Source organism: Limulus polyphemus, unplaced genomic scaffold (genome assembly GCF_000517525.1).
Source record: "Limulus polyphemus unplaced genomic scaffold, Limulus_polyphemus-2.1.2 Scaffold107, whole genome shotgun sequence".
Classification (NCBI taxonomy): domain Eukaryota; kingdom Metazoa; phylum Arthropoda; class Merostomata; order Xiphosura; family Limulidae; genus Limulus; species Limulus polyphemus.
The window spans coordinates 908707-930330 of NW_013665717.1; the positions used below are offsets into that span (position 1 = coordinate 908707).

The window sequence follows — 21624 nt, forward strand, 5'->3', positions numbered from 1 at the left end:
AAAATGGGGATAAATGAGGGTGAATATTTGTTTGACATCAATGTTCTTCCCTTTTCTTCAGTTTGTTTGTATTCTTGTTAACAAACAATAATAATAATAAAATGTTCATTGTGGTAAACAAAATAATATTTTGATCCTAGTAAGAGTTGTTTTCTTCCCGATATGTGATTAAAAATTTTTTTTTCAAAACCTGCATAGCTGAATTATGGAAAATCCGAGCATGTGTTATTGATTGTAAGTATTGTAACTTACAATAAATTATAAGAAACATATATAATATATTTATTATTAAAAAAATTGCATTTTAAATGTGGAATACATAATTTCAAATGTACTTAAGAAAACACACATCATTAATTCTTTATATTTTGAAATTAAAGGCTATATTCCTGTCTATTTTGTCTGCTCAAAACATTGCAATGGTTCACTTTTCAAAACCTTTTATACAGGTTTAGTACCTGAACCAGTAGTGAGTATGTGTATAGACACTTTGTTGATATACTACAGCCAATGTTCATGGTACTTTTTTCCAAGCTTACGCAATTAGCTGCCTAATCATTAATTATATTTATAAAAAAAAACAATATGCAAACTAATAAAAAAATAAATATTTCCTCTAACATCTCATAATCCTAAGTGAAAAACATCCTTTTGAAGTAAAAGAATTAAGTACCGATTTGTATATTTTCTCACTTAGATTGAGTTTGAAAAAACATCAGTATTATATTAGAACCAGCATCACACTGGAGAAGGCATCCACAATACAACTTAAACTATTTTTGCTTTAATTTGACTTTTTTTTTAGTACGTTGTATGTACCTTTAAAAACACTTCTCACACTTTTTGCTTATCATGATTGAAAAAAAATAAATAATTACATGAATATGCTGTACATAACATATTAAGTTACACTTGATGTATCACAGGCTGCTACAGAAACACAGTGCAATATACTGAAATTTTAATTTATTGGCTATTATTTGAAATTTAATAATAGTCCAAAGATCAGTGTTTGTATTATTCCATTCATCAATAAGCTCCAAGAAATAATATTTCTTCCAAGGTGAAATGTGCATGGCTTTGTCAAAATAATACTTTGAACATTAAGCTTCTTTTTTGGGGAAACTTCAACCGTTTTATTAATTGATTTTTCTAACTATAATCAAACAAAGTAATCATTTCTAATTCATGGATTAAAAAACTTCCTGAAATTACAGCTTTTTCAGCAATCACCATGTGCAGTCCTTTACTATGGAGGTTACAGAAATTACTCTTCATGGGGGTTTAATTCTTCACCCATATTTAAACTTATTTAGAATCAAAGATTATTTAAGGCTGTCTAATTGGCTGGTACCTCTTTAGATCCCTCCCTCCCCAAATAAGATATACTTTGGGTCATGTTGAGTAAAAAGACTCATATTATTACTAACCAATTTCATGAATTAACAACCCTCATAAGTTGAGCTACAACATTGATAAATACAATGAGATGCTACCTAATTAAACTTAAAGTGTTTTGTGAGAGAATTTTATTATTAATGACTTTTATAGCCACTTTTAACTGCTTCCATTTTGAATCAATAATTATGAGTTTCTAGCATTCCAGTTGTAAGTCACTCGACTCGCAATCTGAGGGTCACGGGTTCGCATCCTTGTCGCACCAAACATGCCCACTTGGGCGTGGAGCTAGCAACTCCACCCTGATAACAATCTGCTACAGAAACTGCAACAACACTTCCGTCGGCGAAGTGTTGTTGTAGCCCTATGTTCCACTAGGAACGACGGGAACTAAGAAAGAAAGAAAAAGAAGCATTCCAGTTGGTTAATGTGTACAATGTCTATTATTAAAGCTCAATCCATCAGATGGATAACAGGCATTATACACCATAAGCCTTCAAGTTGATGTCTTATAAAGGATAATTAATTATAAGTAGAGTTGTATCCAAAATAACCTCATGAGCTCTGGTACTGACTGAAAGATCTGGTAAGCAGCAGCACTGTACAAGAAATAAGTGGTTGAAATTGAGTGTGGGATCTTTTTACTGGAAACATTATTAACTCTTTGCTGTTTTCCCCATAGAGGAATACTTGATATGCTTTCTACTTCTATTCCCAGGGACTAAATGGGAGTACTTAGTACATCTGATATTTATATTTCCAGAAACTATATGGGCAGACTTGGTACACCACACTAACATGTATAAACGTAAAAGACTCTTGGCTTTTCATAGTCTCATCTATCATGGTCCTCCGAGACATACTGCTTATATAGCTACATTTTCATTCACAAGGGGACAGCTTGAGCTGGGCAGTATTCCACAAAATAACCTACAATTGCTATGATTATGGCATTTTGTTGAGGTGATATTTTTTTCTTTTATCACCCACATTTGTTTACAGAGAGAAAATTCAATAAACGTGAATGGAATAAAAAAATGTCAACACACAGAACAAGGAAAAAAGCTTATTATCACTGCTATTGATGATAATGAAATACAAAATGAAAGCTCTGGTGAATTACTTGAAAGTTAAGATGCAGACAACGAATCTAGTGAATAATCATTGGAATATGAGCTTGAAGAAACCCAAAATAAGAAGCTTAAAGAAATAACAAGTATGCTTCTAGCTACCATGGCACATATTTCTAGTTGTGAACTAATGTTTTGATAAGGGTTTTCTTACACTGAATCCAATGGCATAGTTTGAAGAAATCCTACAAAGACTATAAGAATTAAATACTTTTGTAACTGATATTAACAGTTAATGCAAATGTACTTATGTAATATAATATTTATGTTAATGTGAGTTTCAGTTTAAGTTTGCTCATGTCAAGAAGTTATTCTCAATTTAATATAACTTCAGTCATGCACATATACATGAACTTGCAAACACCAATTCTGTTCAAGTACAACACAAAGTTCCAAGATACTTATGCATATGCACAAATTTCTACAAATATAGAAGAAAAAACCCCCATAAATTGTCAACTATTTAGACTTAAGCTCTAGAAATAAGGAAACACATGCATTCTCTTATTCCTCAATCTGGCCACAAAATAAGAATGATGTTGTTTTTTTTGTGAGAATTAACATTTAACATTGTTTAAACTACTGCATAGTATTTTAAAGATTAAGCTTTATTTACATTTATGATATATGCACAGCCACTACTACAGATCTGTTTTTTTTAAAAGTAAGATTACAAATACAATTTTTTATTTTAAATTCTTTCATTTCATGCAGCATGTTAAAAAAATGCTAAACATCACATTTACATCACTGCACAGTTACTGATGAGCTTCATTAATTCATGACACTTTTTGTTTCAAAGTTAAAAATACATCTAATAAAATATTATAAAAATCCTCAAAAAAATTATGTTGTTTGAGATGATAAACATTGCACTAAATCACCAATAGAATATTTTTGTTGTTGTATTACAAGTTTGAGAAGAGGAATTAAATTTCTTAAACATCCACTTCATCAGATAATGGAAGACAAAACAGAAAGGGCACTGGGCAAAACTAAGTAAAAAATAACTATATCTGCTTGCATTAAGTACATAATTTCTACAAAGGTACACTGTAAGAGTGAATACGTTAAAGCTGTAGTGTCAATCACCTTAGTAAGGCGTTTTCACTCTCAGTCATTTCATAAAAAATTAATTTCTACTAAGCAAATTATAAATATTTGTACATCACTATTTTAAAACATCAATGCAGTTGCAAAGATAATTGATGTCAGTTTTTCCACTTCACTGTACCATTGTGGTTTAGGCAGTAGAGAGATTTGAATAGATATGTTTGTGTACAATCATGATAAAGGAAAATCATCACTTATATGCCCAAGAACTGAGTATATATATATCTGTAATTTATATTTTGTTTTCATTATGGTTTCTGTTGTTCCACTTGAGAATGCATGTTTAAGTAGTTCTCAAACCACCAGATCTGTGAGTGAGTTCCCTTACATTCTGTTACGTACACATCCTTGGTTGCTTTGCTTCCAGCAACATCCAAACATTTACCTGTTTCTCTGTGGATGATTGGCCCACCCTAAAAATTGCAATAATGGCTAGTATATTTACATTTACCCTATGGTTTTTACTTAAAACACAAATAAACAGAAATCTTAACCAGTAAAACAAAATATACTTTTTAAGGAAACATCTCAGTATTAATAGTTTTCTTTTATACTTATGAAAATTTTAAATGTTTCAACTTCACATGGATTATTTCTTAAATTACAATACAGAAATTACAGTTCAGATATTAAGTATACCAGATACTATTTTAAATTACATGCAGAGTATTCAAACTATAGCCTGTGGATGCATGTGCACACTACTAACTTTTTTGTAATAATCTTACCCTCATATGGTGCCACTCTTGGCCTTCACCTCTACCATGACATTTCACCATCATAACCTTCTGGTACTTAGAAGTTTTGTATAATACCTCTGCACAATTTTCTTCTTGCCTAAGCTCATTGCTTGCAGAAAGAGAGAACACCTATAAAGCAGAAAGAGGGCTACCATGTGATTATCAATTAATTATAAATTACAATTACAAACTTTGTTGATAAGAACTACAGTTTATACTTAAGCTTTCTTACAGAAAAGCACAGTGACATTTTCACTGCTATTACTTAAGTAAAATAATTTAATGACTAAACACAATATCTTAAATCCCTCTGTTTTGATGAAACACCACTTTCAATTTTGTTTTTTAAATAACTGTTCTGATGTAATTAATAAGTACTGTAGATCTAAAACTGAAATGCAGTATTTTGAGTGGAAATTTTTTTTATTATTATTTAAGTTTGTAAAAAATTAACCTTCTAAAAGCTTAAAAAAATTGAAATCACTTTCACTGTCTGCAGCCAGTTGTGGGAAGGTAGTTGCTCTTAATAAAACAATATTATAAAAGTATAATAGACTGCCACAACTAGACCACTGTATTTCATGCATAAAATGTACCTCCTGAAGCTAGCATTCCAAGACCAATAGTGATCACACATCTATAATAAATCATATTTATAAAACCTATTGAAGATTTCTATGTTAAAACATGGTTCATACAAAATAACAAGAATTTTAAAATCCCAGGACTTTCTAGGACCAAATTCTCATTTTCAAGGACCTAATCTACTGATTTTAACAGAAGTTGAACTTACACTAAAATTAAATAACTAGTTTTATTATACTTTATAAAAAAAAACACAGTTATAGCTGTACAAAACTTTCTAGCAATAATAGTAACACCTGAGCCATAAAAAAAAAAGGTTATGAAACAAGCCATTAAAAGAAATTTTGAAGAAAGCACTAAGGAATTCTTCATACACACAAATATGTATTTCAACTTTTCCCAACTTCAGTTTAATAACAAGTAATAAAGCCTTCTTTCTTCCAAAAATTGGAGCTAAAAACTTCATTAGTGTAACCAAAAACAAATTATGTTTATTAAACATATTACTTCAACTTGTATCTGAACATACATAATGACATGTTAGCATTACAATAAAGCAAGTATTCACACTTGTATTGTTACCCAGACAACTTTCATATTGTTGAACTCGTTAAAAAATATTATATACATCTTGTGGTTTTTCCCACACAATTGCATTCCATTATTTTTAAATGCTTTCTCAGTTTATTGCTGCAGTTCCACCTAACAAAGAACTTTAAATTTTGTACTTATGGTCCCGACTGTTCCCGAATTATTTAGTAATTGGGCCCAAAATGTCACTTAAAATATATCAGCCTAGCTTGATCAGTGTATAAATTATGGGTGACCTTATCACTTATAAAGTGAGAGGCAGTCTTTAATGGTGGTTAAGGTTATGACATTCATTTTATCATGTGACTGCCATTTGAATTTGACTTTCTCTCTCTCTCTGTTTATTAAAAAATTTTAAGCAATAACTGATGAAGAACTTAGACTACAAACATTAATTATTTTTAGTGTTTATGCCACAGCTGGAATCTGGAAATTTTTTAAACATGCATGTTTTTTATCATATCAAAAATTTTATGATTTTAGATTTCTGCTAAATAAGTCTTGAGCTTATTTTACGTTTGCAGTATCATTCCAAAAATAGCTACATGACACTTGTTCACTTGCAAACTGAGGTACACAGTTCAAAGTCTGATTGTGATTGGTGTTGATCATTTTCTGGCAAAACTGAGATTAACACGGTGATACAACTTGTTGTCAATAAAAACAGAGAATATGAGAGCAATAAAGTTAGGTTTTCAAGGGTTTACCAGGATATTCAGAACTGAAATGTTGTTTACAAAATTCCATGGCTTTCCATTATTTTCATGACCTGTGGGAATCCTGAAAATCCTAATATTATAAGACAAAAGAGCAAAGAATTTATCCCTCCAGATTCCAAAAAAGTATAATTTTTTAGGTTCTATTACACTGTTGACATAAGTATGTGATCATCACTGATGCTGCAATGCCAACATCAGGAGACAAGTTCTACTTATAACCCCCAGTCTTCTGGCTGTTTTTATAGTTCTAATTAGAAACAACTACCTTTCCACAAATGGCTGCAGATAAGGAATGTTAGTTTTAGATTTAGAACTTTTTTGAGTTTAAGCACCAATAATTATTCTTAATACACATAAATATTTTTTAAAACATGGGAGGCCTCCAAATAAAGATTAAATCTGACACCTACTGTATCCTGACTGCTTTACAAATCCCATCTTCTCCAGATACCTCTCTTACTAAGTTTCCTTTTACCATTACCACTATGTAATTTGTAACCTACTTTTACTTACATTTGGTTTCCCTATAAGTACATTCACCATAAGTATATTAAACTAACAATAGTAAATTTATGTAGCTATTAAAAATCGTTTTGAATAAAATCTTCAAAAATTTGAATAATTTGACCAACCTAACACATAGCATAAGGCACATATCACTTCTACTCTGTTCATAAATACTTGGAGTGTACATATTAGAGAACCCAGTTTACACACAGTCTGAAATTCACCAAATGATTAACAAAGTATCTAACAATCTCGTAATCGTTTTTTTGAAATATTGAGAATTTTAATCTCATAACTGTTACAATACAAAATGAACCACTAGAAAAATGAATATAAAAATTATGTGTAGGCTTTAATATACAATTCAAATACACCTAAAAAACTACACACACGTATGTGTATAACTTTTATTACATTAAAACCTACACGTGTGTGATTGTTTTATTATTGTTTGTTACTTGAATGTAAATTTCACTCATTGTTTAAATAAAATTATTGTGCCGATTGATTTTTTTACATGTGGCTTATTGTTAGAAATTTGAAATGATAATCAACAAAATGTGTGCATATCATAGTATAATACACATATGCATATATATTCTGTACACAGATTATGTCCAAAATGTATCGTCTATTTGTAATGCATTGAAGGAAAACATAAATAATGACCAAAGAAAGTACCCTGCACACGTAAATCATACTTATAATTTCTATACTCATGTATATTATCATTACTATGCAACAATCATAAATGTTTGCATGCTAACATGTACATACTTTTATTCGTTTTAGGATTTTTAATACATGATAAATTTACTTGATTCATTACAACACCCTTCTGGCTCTTGCAGTGGTGTAGTCCTAGTGGTTCAGATTTGTCTTCATCTCGGTTCAAATTATCTAAACAGAGATTACTAACAGGGTTACGGACCTACATGAAGCATAAAAGGGAAAAGAAGAGTATCAAATTACCAAAATTCAACAATGCAATACATATAGAAAACCTAGAAATTTCATAAATCATTTATTTATTAAATTAGCTCCTTTGTCTTGAAGTTCCTTTCCAATAAATGTATGTGAAATACAAAATTAAAAATGTATGAATCATATATATATATATATATATATATATATATATATATATACATATATTTTGATATAAACAAATGCGTTCAGATACATGCGTAACATATGTATGCTCCCAGTATGCTAGTTAGTATATTTTTAATTATGAAATTACCAAAGTTTTCTTTATTACAAGAACAAGTACAGCACCATACAAGGTTCCATTGTATTAGATTCTCAACCATTGACCTGACTGGGTTGAAAAAGAGCTAATATTGCACAAAACTGTAGTTGTCTAATTATCATGGTATGGATTTTATACAGGTAAGCTAATATGTTTCCCATTTATACTGTGCTTCATAACAATACAAGGAACACTTGATTTTTAAATCTAAGGAGGATAACCTAAAACTTGTTTTCAAATTGAAAGAGTAGAAACGTGTATATACGAACAAAAGTACTATTAGAGAGGCACTCAGTAGGGCGCATACCTCCTCCATGCAGTGTTGATCATATTCAGCTCTCAAAAAAATATGAAAATATGTCCATATGTCCACCATTATCAACAGATAGAGACCATTTTTGACAGGACAATTAGGAATAATATTCTATATATGTCCATCAAGTTTCATCAAAATCCAATCATTTTTGACTAAGTTATAGAGCAAATATAGTGTGAAAAATTGGTCCCTATATTAACAGATAGGGATTTTTTTTATTTTCGTGACCTTGCTGTGACTTTGACTTTCCAAAACCTAATGCTAATCACTTCTAAGTTGGGTCATAGTTCACATGCATACCAACTTTCTTCTAAATCCATTCACCCATTTTTGGAAAAAAACTTGCTGACAAACACATAAACAGGGATGAAAACATAACTTCCATCCACCTTTGATAGTGGAGGTAATAAGCCAAATTTCACACTTAAAGTCACTGGATTTATCTTCTGTTAATAACCTAACTGAACCAATGTAATCTGATACTGCTTAAGACTAAAGTTCTTAACTGGTTATAGTATGGGTTTTGATGCTTGATGTAAGCTAACAATTTGTTATTATAATATTAAAAACCAAAAATGACACACTGTACATGTTCATCTATTATTTATGTAAAAAAATAATTACAAATGACAACAAAATATGTAGTTAAAACTTACAATTCCAAATGCAAAAACATTCTGATCAAAAGTGAATTTTTGTGGATATATATTCTCCAAATACCACTCAAAATCCTTGCACTGTAACTTATCTCGTAGCTCAAGCCGCTTAGTGATATCCCCGTAATTAACATGCTGAAAGAGGAAAAAAAAATTATAACAAACATGCTTTATGCTGGTTTTTTTTCCTTTCATAAAACACCTGCACACTCCTTAAACCATGGTAAATGGTAGCAGCCAAATTCAAACTAATAATGAATTTGTTATAAATTACAATACAAAAACTCACCAACTTAAAGTTATTATTTTCAGCCATATTTTGAGTAAGATCTCACAAGGTTTGGTCATCTTAGCAGATTTATAGACTTGTCCTAAATCATTACACTCAGCTAAAAATACAAAATAATATTCATACGTGTAACATCACTTTCGAAAAAAGTATCTTAAACTTTATAACCAGTAAGATTCAATGAAAACAGGTAGAAAGAAAATGGAGTATGTTGTTATTGACAAAACACACAAAAACACCAGTCATTTGCTATTAATATTCCCTATATATATATATGAAATATTTATATACTTAGAAATAAACTGGTGGATGTTACAAGAATGACTAAATTTCATTAAAAAAATCACAATAGCCATCTACAAGGAGGATTATACTGGTTTTCTGTGATGTAAAATAATACCCTGTACAAAATGTACTTATAATTTTATATATATATTACATAATTCTCTGTAAATTACTCAGAAATGTTAGACCATGTTATTCTATCATTATGACATCTGAAACACCTGGCTTGGTGTAAATTTAGTGCATAAACATACTTTTAGTGAAAAAAGTTCATGATTTGGAAAGAAGTTTAAAATTTTGCTACTTGTTTTATCAATAATTTTATCCATAGTTAGTTCAGCAGTTAAAAAAAATCATAATAATGAAACTAATTATGTTATTATTTAAGAAACATTACTTAGGAAACATAATATTATTATTATGACAAAATATTATACAATTACAAAAGAAAATACATGAATCATTACATACATTTAATTCTTATTTCTTTATATGTACATTACCAATATAACATATATCATTTAAAGGGCAATGAGATTGAGGCTGTTCCATCCACTTCAAAAAGAAATTCAGATCCAGTCCTAATCATTTGAATTTTTATCAAGACTTCCCTTACGTTTACCAAATGAGGTTCATCTTTAAACATTAAAACTTTAAAAGCTCATTAATAAACAATTTACCTTAGTTAGAATAGAATTTACTGTACCTTACAGACAGAAGCTACTTAACCCTGAAAAAAATTAAAAACGTCAAATGATTTCTATTTGTGTGTTTTCATTATAATATTCATGTCCCTCTCTCTTATTAAATAGGCATTTGTACAACACTTATCACCAGCTGGTTGGCATATTAGAATGACATCCAATTACAGAATTCATCACATGATTTATACTTACCACATAAAAAGATCTAGCATGTTCAATCGCATAATTTAATATATGTTCTAAGTTAGCAATATTTCACAATTTGCATCGCTGTCATTGCTAAATTTATTTTTGAGAGATATTAAAAGATTTTCTAGTGTTTATATAACAAAAACCAAATAAATTACATAAATTCACAAGTAAAACAAAACATTACTTCATAATTTGATTGTTTCATTCATATACATCATTATGAATAACTTATGACTGATAAATTAATGGGGCAGCATAAGTATTCATGAGATCAAATGTCAACATACAAAAACTTGTAAAAAAAAATCATACTGTGACTATGCATCCAAAGAAAGCTGATGGTCAATAAGTTAGACTACAACCTGGACTAATAGCTTGGCATTAATTTTGGAATTTTAATTGTTTTTGAGTTTCTTCTTTCTTTGTGACAGTTTACATGGCGGTATCTACCTCTGCATTAACAATTTTTGAAAATAATGACACAATGAGTATTTAAAATTCCATTTTAGTCTAAAAAGATATAAAGATACCTAATTTTGGTCATCTGGTATTTTCAATGTGCAATTACATTCATAAACCATTTACTTAAATAAACTTACACTTTTTCAATATTTGACATTACTAAAAGGCACTCAGCTATGCTTGTTTGTTTGTGGGATATTATGAAAGTAATATGAGGACAATCTGTCCTAGCTGTCCCTTCTTCGGAAGTGATAGACTAGAGGAAAGGCAGCTAAACACCACCAAGTATTAAATCTTGGGCTAATTTAATCAGACAAAATGGTGGGATTTGATTATCCCTCTTATAATGTATCATCCATAGTCCCCAAGCGTGGAACACAATTTTTTTTTTTCACTAAAAGAATCTAAGCTCAACTGTCTGGCATGCTAACCACTGGGCCCATATATTAAGTAATATGTAGATTTCAATCACTTTAAATTCAAAATTTTACAGAGTTAGTTCTGTCAGTTAGACATAAATGGTTAATATTCTTACTGTAAGAATATCTTGAATAGCTTTACCCTAAGATCAGGTCTATGCATATAGAAATATTTCTTGTACTCATCCATCCACACTTCAACTGTCCTCACAGTGTTGATTCCATGAGTATCTTTATTCCCAGGGAAAGAGTAAGGGTGAAAACTACGAAAGATATGGCCTACATGAGAGCAAGGGATGATTTCCAGAGATCCACCGCACATCCAAACCTATTTGTAAGATAATATAGTCAGTGCCTTAGGTAAAGACTCTTCACTGCAACCTTTATATAATACCTGTTTTGTTATAAGTCTACATGAATTAACATTTACATTCTGGTGTATAAAAGTTATTTGTCCTTACTCTTTCAAAACTTTATTCAACTTTCAGTATTTTTGACTAGTGATAAAGAACATATTTATATTTATTTACAAATAAAACAGACTGTGTTTACTTAAAAGATTTTCTTGTAAATGTACATCTTATACATAATTTAGGATTAAAATTGCTGACAATGTTTTCGTCAAAAGTCGTTCATATATTGTTAAAATGTCTAAATTGTACAAAAATCTCACATTCACAATAAAAACTAAGCTATTTCCAAGAAATTATTAATTTAAGAGTATGGAAAAATAAACTTTAAAGTACTAAAGACACCTTTTGTATCCACTAAGGACTGCAATGATAGCTCAACAGGAAAATATTTATAACAATGTTCAACATCCAAATAATTATCCATGTTTAATATGCATATATATTTGATTTATAAGTTATATTAGGTAGATGTTTAAATATGCATATACATGTACATCCGAGTCAAAAACCTCAGATTATGTCTGTTTTTAAAACCCTTTGAGTGATGTTCACTAACTTTTGTGCACATTTTAGAAAGTTTTATTCTTTTCAAATGCAAACTTACTTTAATGCACAGACTGAAAGTAATTTTACTGTATGTTTCATTAATCCTGATCTTTATAGTAAAGTACTAAAATCATCAAAATAAATTTACATGCTCATTAATTTTGGGAATTTGTGATACAGGTTTTATAATTTCAAGAGTATATAACATTAATACATTTGTAGGAAGACAAATTGTACAAATGTGGGCTGATAGTTATGATTACCTAAAAACAAACTAATAGGAAATTATTGTACATAATAAATTATGGTCAGAAATAATCATAAAAAAGCTAACAAGTAATCTAGCAAGATATCAAGTACAAAGTATAACTCATAAAACTAGAAGATTGTCACTATTTATAACACAAAATAAACCTATTAACAAATGATGCAAAACTGAAACCAAAGGGTACCGAGTATAACACTGTCAAACCCAGAGCACATTTAGATACTATTTACAAGGCGCAATAAAGATTTTAGCAAATAATACAAACTTTAAATGTTAAGTATTTTAGGTTATGAAGCAAAACACCAACACAGGGGTCCTTCTAAAAATAATATGAAACCCACAGTACACGCGAGTGTTGTTTGCAAAACACTATATAAATTTTAGCAAATAATACACAATTCTCAAGAAGTATGAAAAGCATAATCATGAGAAAGCCAATGTTATGCTACACACTGTTAATTGCACACAATCAAGTCAATAATATAACAGTGGAATAACAGTTACATTTGAAAAAAAGTGTATTATTAATATTGTTTGTAAAACACAAAAAATACATTACCAGAAATATAAATACATGATAAGCATTACTCTGTAAAAGCTCAAGCATTGTGGTAATTAAATATGAAAAAAAAACCTTAAAACAAACAAAGCAATATTAAACATGATTTACAGTATTCAACATAGCAGTAGTAAGTATTAAGAAATTTTTTTTAAATGTATTAACTTTGAAAAAAAAAAACTAGTGCTATATCTTTCCATATTCTAGGTTTCATCAAGTTGTAATGTAATGGCTCATAAGCAGTGGAACATAAGCCTAGAAAAGAAACAGACCTACATGTGCAACAGGGAGATTAATGTTTGTTTGTTTTGAATTTCACGCAAAGCTACACGAGGGCTATCTGCATTAGCTATCCCTAATTTTGCAGTGTAAGACTAGAGGGAAGGCAGCTAGTTGACACCACCCACCGCCAACTCTTTTACCAACTAATAGTGGGATTAACCATCACATTATAATGCCCCCATGGTTGAAAGGGCGAGCATGTTTGGTGGGACGGGGATTCGAACCCGCGACCTGCAGAGTGCAAATTGAGCTCCCTAACCACCTGGCCATGCCGGGTCTGGGAGATTAATAACTGTTAGCATTAGTTTGTTTATTACCAGTATATCTCAAGTATGCAATTTATTTTACAGACATAGATAATTTAAAATCAAGAGAACACTTTACTATAGAAATTGTTTGGTACTGGTAGATAAAAACTGGCTAACTTACCAAACTCCACACAACTACCTGAATATTTACACTATGCACATGTAGAGCAGGTTCAGATATCTAAATGTTGTACCTAAACAAATAGTTTCATCTAGGTTTTTGAGCTCAAGTCTCATTTCATGAAAAATGTTGATTTAATGAAAACTAAAGAGCCCAACATTTGCGGGCAGATGCAACATGTCTCCACCAAATAATCCCAACATAGCCAATTTTGACACCAGAAAACTCTAAAACTATCTATATATTACTGCGAACCTGCAAGAAGATATCTTTATACCAAATCACATGCAAGTTGGTTGCCATACACATGAATAGTTCACAAAACCCCCAAATTGTGCTTTCTTCACTGAAAAATTGAGCAAAAGAAATTCCAAAATTGTCTATATCTCTGTCTGGGACCCGCAAAGAGTATCTTTGTACTCAATCTCACGTGAAGTGTTTGAAATATGGCTAAGTAATTAACCATAACCCCCTAAAATTATGGGTTTATTTAACCTTTTGACCCCCCCCCTCTAAAGTGCCCAAAAATTGACATATCCCACATTTTTGTATATCCATGGGACCCGTATAAAAGTATCGCTGTACCAAATTCTATGTAAATTACCCGAAATACAGTACAGTAATTGTAAAAAAAACCAATATTATGCTTTTTGTGGCATCTTGACCCTCCTATAATTACTAAAAATGGCCAAGTCCACCATTTTTGCTTGTCAATGTGTGGGAACTGTAGAAAACTATCTTTGTATCAAATCCCATGTAAATTGGTCAAAATATGGCCAAGTAATTACTAAAAACCCCAAAATTATGCTTTTTTGTGAGCTGTAACTCCCCTAAAAAAAAAAAAGACTCAAAATGGGTAAATCCAACTTTTTTGTATGTCAATGTGTTGAAAATATACATTTTGCTAATTTTCATCTTGATTGCTGTAAATACAATGACATAGGAGCCCAAAATATACATTTTTAGATTGTTTGATTTTTGAACCCATAAAATTCTTAAAAGGGTCTAAATCAAAACATGAAAAAGACACCTGGGTGTTAGAATCACAAATAATATTCAACGTTAAACTGGTACACAATTAAAAACATTTTATTTAGGCCTATCTATGGCCTTCGAAAAGTTGACGACTCTACATGTTTCGATGTTACTGGTGTATTGGATCAAGGTATAACCCATCAACTTTCAAGTCATTCTGCCAAGAAATGAAGGAATGGCAGTCAACTGAAAAGTGTTTGGAAGAAGAAGAAGAAGAAAGAAAGAAAGAAGAAACAATAGAAAATCAGTACGTCTCTCTGTGGAGACATATCATTTAGAGCAATATAACTGAAAACATATTAAATTTATTTAATAATGTATTTTATAAGTTTTAATGAAGAAAACATTATATCTATATTGTAAAATTTTATGAAAAAAATATTCAATTTATAATTTTATGAAGAAACTATTTATCATTTTAGGTCTCAATGAAAACCATCTAGACCCAAAATATACAAAATATGTGTATGAATAATTAAAGTTTTATTTGTCAAAAATTTTATTTCAACAATACTTTAAATGTCATAAGAAACAGCCTTCCATCAACTGAAAGATTTAATACCACTTATCAATTCTGATTATATTTTTGTGGAACTTGTTTAACATTCTTTGTACTGAGAATTGCCTTTTTTTTATTCTGTAATTTTTTGAAAAAACAAACAAAACAAGAATGTATAATATCACAGCCTGTTAAGCAAAGAAATGAATCTTTTTTTTTTGTTTAGAATATAATCAATAAGGTAAAGATAAAACATTATTCTATGACACTCTTAAGAATTAATCTTTTTTTTCTTGAAAAACAAGGGTCAATATGACTGTTCATACTATTTAGTTTGCTTGAATTTTACTTGTTTTATTATTATGAGTTTATTCATTAAATACATAAGCTTTCATTTCTAAATTCAGAGAACAACTCAGTTATCAAAATATTAAAACTTGTTGGTGTTTCTGTACATTTTCAATCCTGTTTATTAAAAAAATGTTATGTTTCAGTCACTTAATACTGTAATAACTTTCTTACCCTAAAAGCCATTTCTAAATTTTCGCCACCCCATACATCCATCCCTTCATCATAGCTTCCAATTTCCCAGAAGTAATTACGGTCAATGGCAAAGAGGCCACCTGCCATTGTTGGGCTTCTGTAATTTAAATAGAAACTATTTTTAAGTTTGTCCCTTATGATAATAATTTACAATTGCAGCTCACCAATGAAATGAGGGTAAAACATTACACCTACAATACAATAAATATATTATAAATGATATAATAAATGACAGAATACTTCAACCTCAAATATGCTACTCAAATTTTAGTTTCCTGATATATTGAAAAAATATTTTGAAATTTGCTAGATTTCATATATATATTTAATAAATGTATTTAACTAGAATACCAATATTAAACATACTTAGAAAGTTGTTAAAATGTTGTAATTAATTGATACTGTAATTGTTAGAAAGCATAGCTACTTTCAACATTTGGAGATTTGAAGCACTAAAATAAATGTTTGTGCTTGATGATTGGGTTTTAATTATCAGTGACTTTAATATTATATTGTAATTTTTTAAAATTTATGTATATATCAATAAACTCCAAATAATTTTATTAGCTTACACAACAATTTGTCTCTTTCCAAGTCAAAACAAATACATTTTGGATTTTTCAGTTTTCTCTTGCAAACATCATGGAATATTTCACAAAATGTATAACTTTTCAAATTGTTTAATATTAATTTTTGATACAATTTTGAATGCATGTCTTTAATAAAGCAAATATTGAATTTTTATTGGGATTATAAACAAAGATTTGTTTTTCAAGAATTTTTTGAATGTCACCTGCATCTTATATTAGAAGTATGTATTAAAAAATGTAATCTCAATACTATAATGTTAAACATAATAATACATTTTGCTTTAATGCATAATTGAGTCAAACAAACATTTATTTCATACACAGAAGGTTCATATATATATATATATACCATATTGACCTGATTATAGGGTGAGTTCAAATATAAGGCAACCCCCATTTTCAGAAACCATGAGAAAGAAAAAAAAATTAATGTCATGATGTCCATTTTTAGCTCCGCAAATTCAATACTATAACTGAACAGCCTGCAGGTGGATTAGTTGCAAGAATTGGTGATGATCTTGAGCAAATATCTGGTGTGCATGCGGAGATGGATGATATCTGGACATTCAGGAATGCGACAGGCTAGAGTAGGGAGAAGGGGCCTGTTGTTGGCCATGATTAGTAGGCAACTATAAATTTTACAGCCTAATTATTAATCAAAATACATCGCCTTATAATTGGGCCAATATGGTATATTTTTTTTATAAAATAATTTCTGGTATCTTGCTTTCTTTACAAAATGAACAGTTATTTATACAGTACTTTGTTGGAGCTACAACACTTTTCCTCTGCTCTTCTTCCCACTCAGGGATTTCTATCCATGTGAAGTGTCCATTCCATGTAAAACCACCAATTTGAAAATACTCTCCATTGCTTGCAACATACTGTAGTGTCTTGTCGTCAATGACATCAATTATTGGACAAACCACTGTTTTTCTGTCTTCTTTTATTCTCTGCAATAGTGGCTCTAGCCTGATTGTGCAACAAATGGAAAAACAGCATGGAAATTTTAGTTCTGAAATACAGCCTGGTATGAACTTAAGCATTGCCATTTTAGCTATATAAAAGTTTTGTACATACTTTATCACAATATTAATATTATTATGACATTACATCATTAGTTTTTGATGATTACTTTCTTTGCCATATTAATAAGTGTTGTAACTTTCCTTTATAACTCTTATTATTATTAAACTTTTTAAGGGCCTATTGTGTTTCAGTTTCAGCTTTTACAGAAGATCTAATGTTACTTATTACTTCCTGTGACAGTTACATCCATTTTTAAGTGTCAGAAGCTAGTTAAAGTGATAGTGTTAAACACACCACACAGTATATTTAGCATGTTTTGTTTTACATGTAAATTATATATTTTTGTGGAGAGTTCAGGTATGATTTTATTTTCTCAATTATTATTTTTTATTTACATAAACATTAAGAAAACTAATGCTACTAAATCTACACAATTTAAACAGTAACATGTATCTCATGTGTCACAAACAGATGTCATTCTCTTCTAAAACTAAAAATTAGGAATGGCTTAATGAGTTTACATTGGTTAAAATACATGTTAAGAAAATTGGAGTAAAAACAGGCATATTATAAAAGGTAACATTTTCTACGAAATTTACTTCTATGACAGTAATTCAAGCCAACAACAAGAGTTTCTGTTTTCCCTAAGTAAGATATACTATATTATTTATTGTTACTTTCATTGATAGTATTGATTATACTATTTAATATATTCAGTATTAATACTTTTTTAATTATATTATTATTTATTATTATACTTTACATTAACATATGTACTAATGACTAATCTAAGTCTCATAAGGTAGCTGAACCTTGTGAGGTACTATTTAAATTACAGCTGCAAATATCATTAATAATGAGGATATCCAACTGGTGAAAAAGTGCATTGTGGCCTTTGTAAGTAGAAACATAAAAAAGGTATTTTTGATTAGCTATACAGATTGCCAGGTTGATTTATAGTTTTACTCTTAAGTACACAACTTGCTCTGATCAGAAGTTAATATTAATTATAATAACAAGTCTTATATTAGTATATAGTAGATGCTGGCCATTAAATGTTAACTTGATTGATTAAAATAGTTTTGTTGCATGATGTTTGTATTGACAAAAAAAATTTCATTTGTATATGTTTTTCTCTGTATACAATTTTAATATGAGTATTATTTTTTATCTCTGTATTTATTATTTGCATTAATTAACCAAAAAACACATCTCACACCTGAACACTTGTGAAATACAACTAAAATTCTGCCAAACTTTTGTTTGCTTATAAAAAAAACAATTAAACCAGAATTACACAATGTACACTACAGTCCTCAAAATTTATTGCGGGTCAATGGGCAGTAATGTTTAAAAAATTAAAATGCCCAATTTAAAAAACAGACATCATAACTATGATGAATACTTTATTAAAATAAATCAACACTATAACATGGATGTGTAAGTGCATAATTCCTATGATGCATTCTTGAACTAAATAGCTTTATTTACTAAGGTACTTTACTATAAAAACCTGTAAAAATGACAACAATTTCAATATTTTCCTCTCCCTCAACTTACCACATGAAATTTGTTTCACAATGAGAATCCAAAAATACCAAGACGTCCCCAGTAGCAATTTGTGCTCCAGCCAATCGGGCTCTGATTAACCCTTCCCGTTTCTTCATGCGTAAGAGTTTTATTTTATTTTTTGGCAGATTCTTTTTTAAGTAGTTTTCCAGCTTTCCTTTCAAATACTCTGATAAGATAGTATGAAATCCACATATCAATATTTCTTTTAACTTAACCCAAACATTACATTCTCATGTCATAACAGTAACATTTATTCAGCTTTAGAGATATATACCTAGAACTCAAAAAAAATTCTCAGTGTGATAAAAAATATCAAAGCATGTTTTTTAACATTTGTAATTTCAAGTTTTACAGTAATATTTTCAGCATCAGTATGAAGATGCTGCCACTTCTTTCTTTCTCTCTCTCAACAAGTTAACACACCTAAGCTGTTTTTCCCTGTGTTTTTTATATGTCATGTATGCCTTTTCTCTTTTTTTCTTACTGTGTTATGAAGGTTTAAGTTCATAGTAAAGTTAAATATTTTTAAGCTAGATATAGAGGGTTCATATAAAAAATACAATTCAACGTCTTGTTACGTAAAATATTTAGAACTAGTTTAAATTGGAATAAAAATGTCTGAATAATTTTGTAGTTTTCATGTGAAAATTTAAAATTTTCTTTTAATGACTGACAATCATAAAATCATACTTTTTTAAATGCTAATATTACTTCCTAGTACAAAATTTTCATTTTCATAAATGATATAAAATGTTCAATAAGCAAAACAAAAATATTAAATATTAAAATATTAAATATTTTACCTATTTTTCAGAACATTATATTAACAAATACCAACACCAGATGCACAAACTGCAGTTCACCACTATTAGAAGCTGAATTAGTTATAGTAGGAATATATATAATGTTATGTTTATTTTTATTTCATTGTTAACTATATTATTCTTTTCATAAATGAATAATTACCACTATCTTTTTTGTATTCCTAAAAAAAAAGTTAATTAGATTTACAGTACGAAGCATTTACATCCTTTCAATAATGTACTATTACCAATCAAGTACACAGTTCTAAATCTCATTGAAAATAAAATGCAATAAAAGAACTACATTCATTTCTAAGTTCTATATTTTGAGTTTTGGCACAATTTCTTAATATATACAGATATACACATACATCAAACTGAAAAACTTCTGAATAAAAATTTGTCAATGCTACTAAAAGCTAGAAAACCATTTATACTTAAGCCACAAAGGTTTTTCTTTACTGAATCATATATAGATATAGCTTAATACTAATAGTAACTAAACAATGTATGTAAAACAGGACAACATACCTAGAGTACTTAAATCATCCACTAAAATTATTTCATGAAGAAGATGTGATGGAGTTCTGTTCATAACACTATGGATTGTCCGCAAAAGACTTGACCACATTTCATTTGTGAAAATTATCACAATGCTGGCTGTTGGAAGGTTATTCTCATATTGTACATTTTTACATCTGAAATTTAAAGAGAAAACCAGTTAATACTAATGAATCAGAAAAACACTAACATCTATGCACTTAAATGCCAACATATTATACCATTACTTCCTTTCATGTATGTACATGTAGTTGAACAGGATGTATACTATTACTTCCTTTCATTCACGTACATATAGTTGAACAGGATGTATAGCATCACTTCCTTTGTTTCACGTACATATAGTTAAACAGGATGTATAGCATCACTTCCTTTCGTTCACGTACATATAGTTCAACAGGATGTATAGCATCACTTCCTTTCATTCATGTACATATAGTTCAACAGGATGTATAGCATCACTTCCTTTTATTCACGTACATATAGTTCAACAGGATGTATAGCATCACTTTCTTTCTTTAACGTACATATAGTTGAACAGGATGTATAGCATCACTTCCTTTCATACATATATGTCTAGTTGAACAGAAGGTATACCATTACTTCATTTCATACATGTACATGTGGTTGAACAGGATATATAGCACCACTTTATTTCATACATGTACATGTGGTTGAACCGGATGTTTAGCATCACTTTCTTTCATACATGTACATGTGGTTAAACCGGATGTTTAGCATCACTTTCTTTCATACATGTACATGTGGTTGAACAGAATGTATACCATTACTTCCTTTCATACATGTATGTCTAGTTGAACAGAACGTATACAATTACTTCCTTTCAAACATGTAACATTTGTAACTTCAACAATTTTTTTAGCTGGTGATAATACAAATACAGCTTTGATTTCTATGTCACGACAAACAATTTTATGCTAAAACGTTATGAATAAACCATTCTTAAAAACTTGAATGGGTTGAACTTCTTCCAGAGATCACTTCGAGAGAGAGAAATAAATCCTGAAATATTAGAAAGCTTACTATAGGTTTGTTGATCAAACAGAACAATCAACTGGACATACACTGTATAATCTATAGCAGGAATGCCCAAACTATGGCCCACAGCCATACTTGATT

At 29.6% G+C, this 21624-nt stretch overlaps 1 protein-coding gene across 1 annotated transcript in view; it reads right to left on the reverse strand.

Annotated features, from left to right (window-relative positions):
- Positions 1-983: 983 nt before the first annotated feature.
- Positions 984-21624, reverse strand: part of LOC106470791 (polypeptide N-acetylgalactosaminyltransferase 1-like) — a 26869-nt gene continuing 6228 nt past the window's right edge. The window contains exons 2-10 of the mRNA XM_013931359.2: positions 20455-20621; positions 19109-19286; positions 17282-17491; positions 15909-16026; positions 11498-11683; positions 9005-9139; positions 7601-7714; positions 4370-4510; positions 984-4054 (exon numbers count right to left, since the gene is read on the reverse strand). Coding sequence (XP_013786813.2) covers positions 3890-4054; positions 4370-4510; positions 7601-7714; positions 9005-9139; positions 11498-11683; positions 15909-16026; positions 17282-17491; positions 19109-19286; positions 20455-20621 — 1414 coding nt within the window. The 3' untranslated portion in view covers positions 984-3889. The remainder of the gene's footprint in view (positions 4055-4369; positions 4511-7600; positions 7715-9004; positions 9140-11497; positions 11684-15908; positions 16027-17281; positions 17492-19108; positions 19287-20454; positions 20622-21624) is intronic.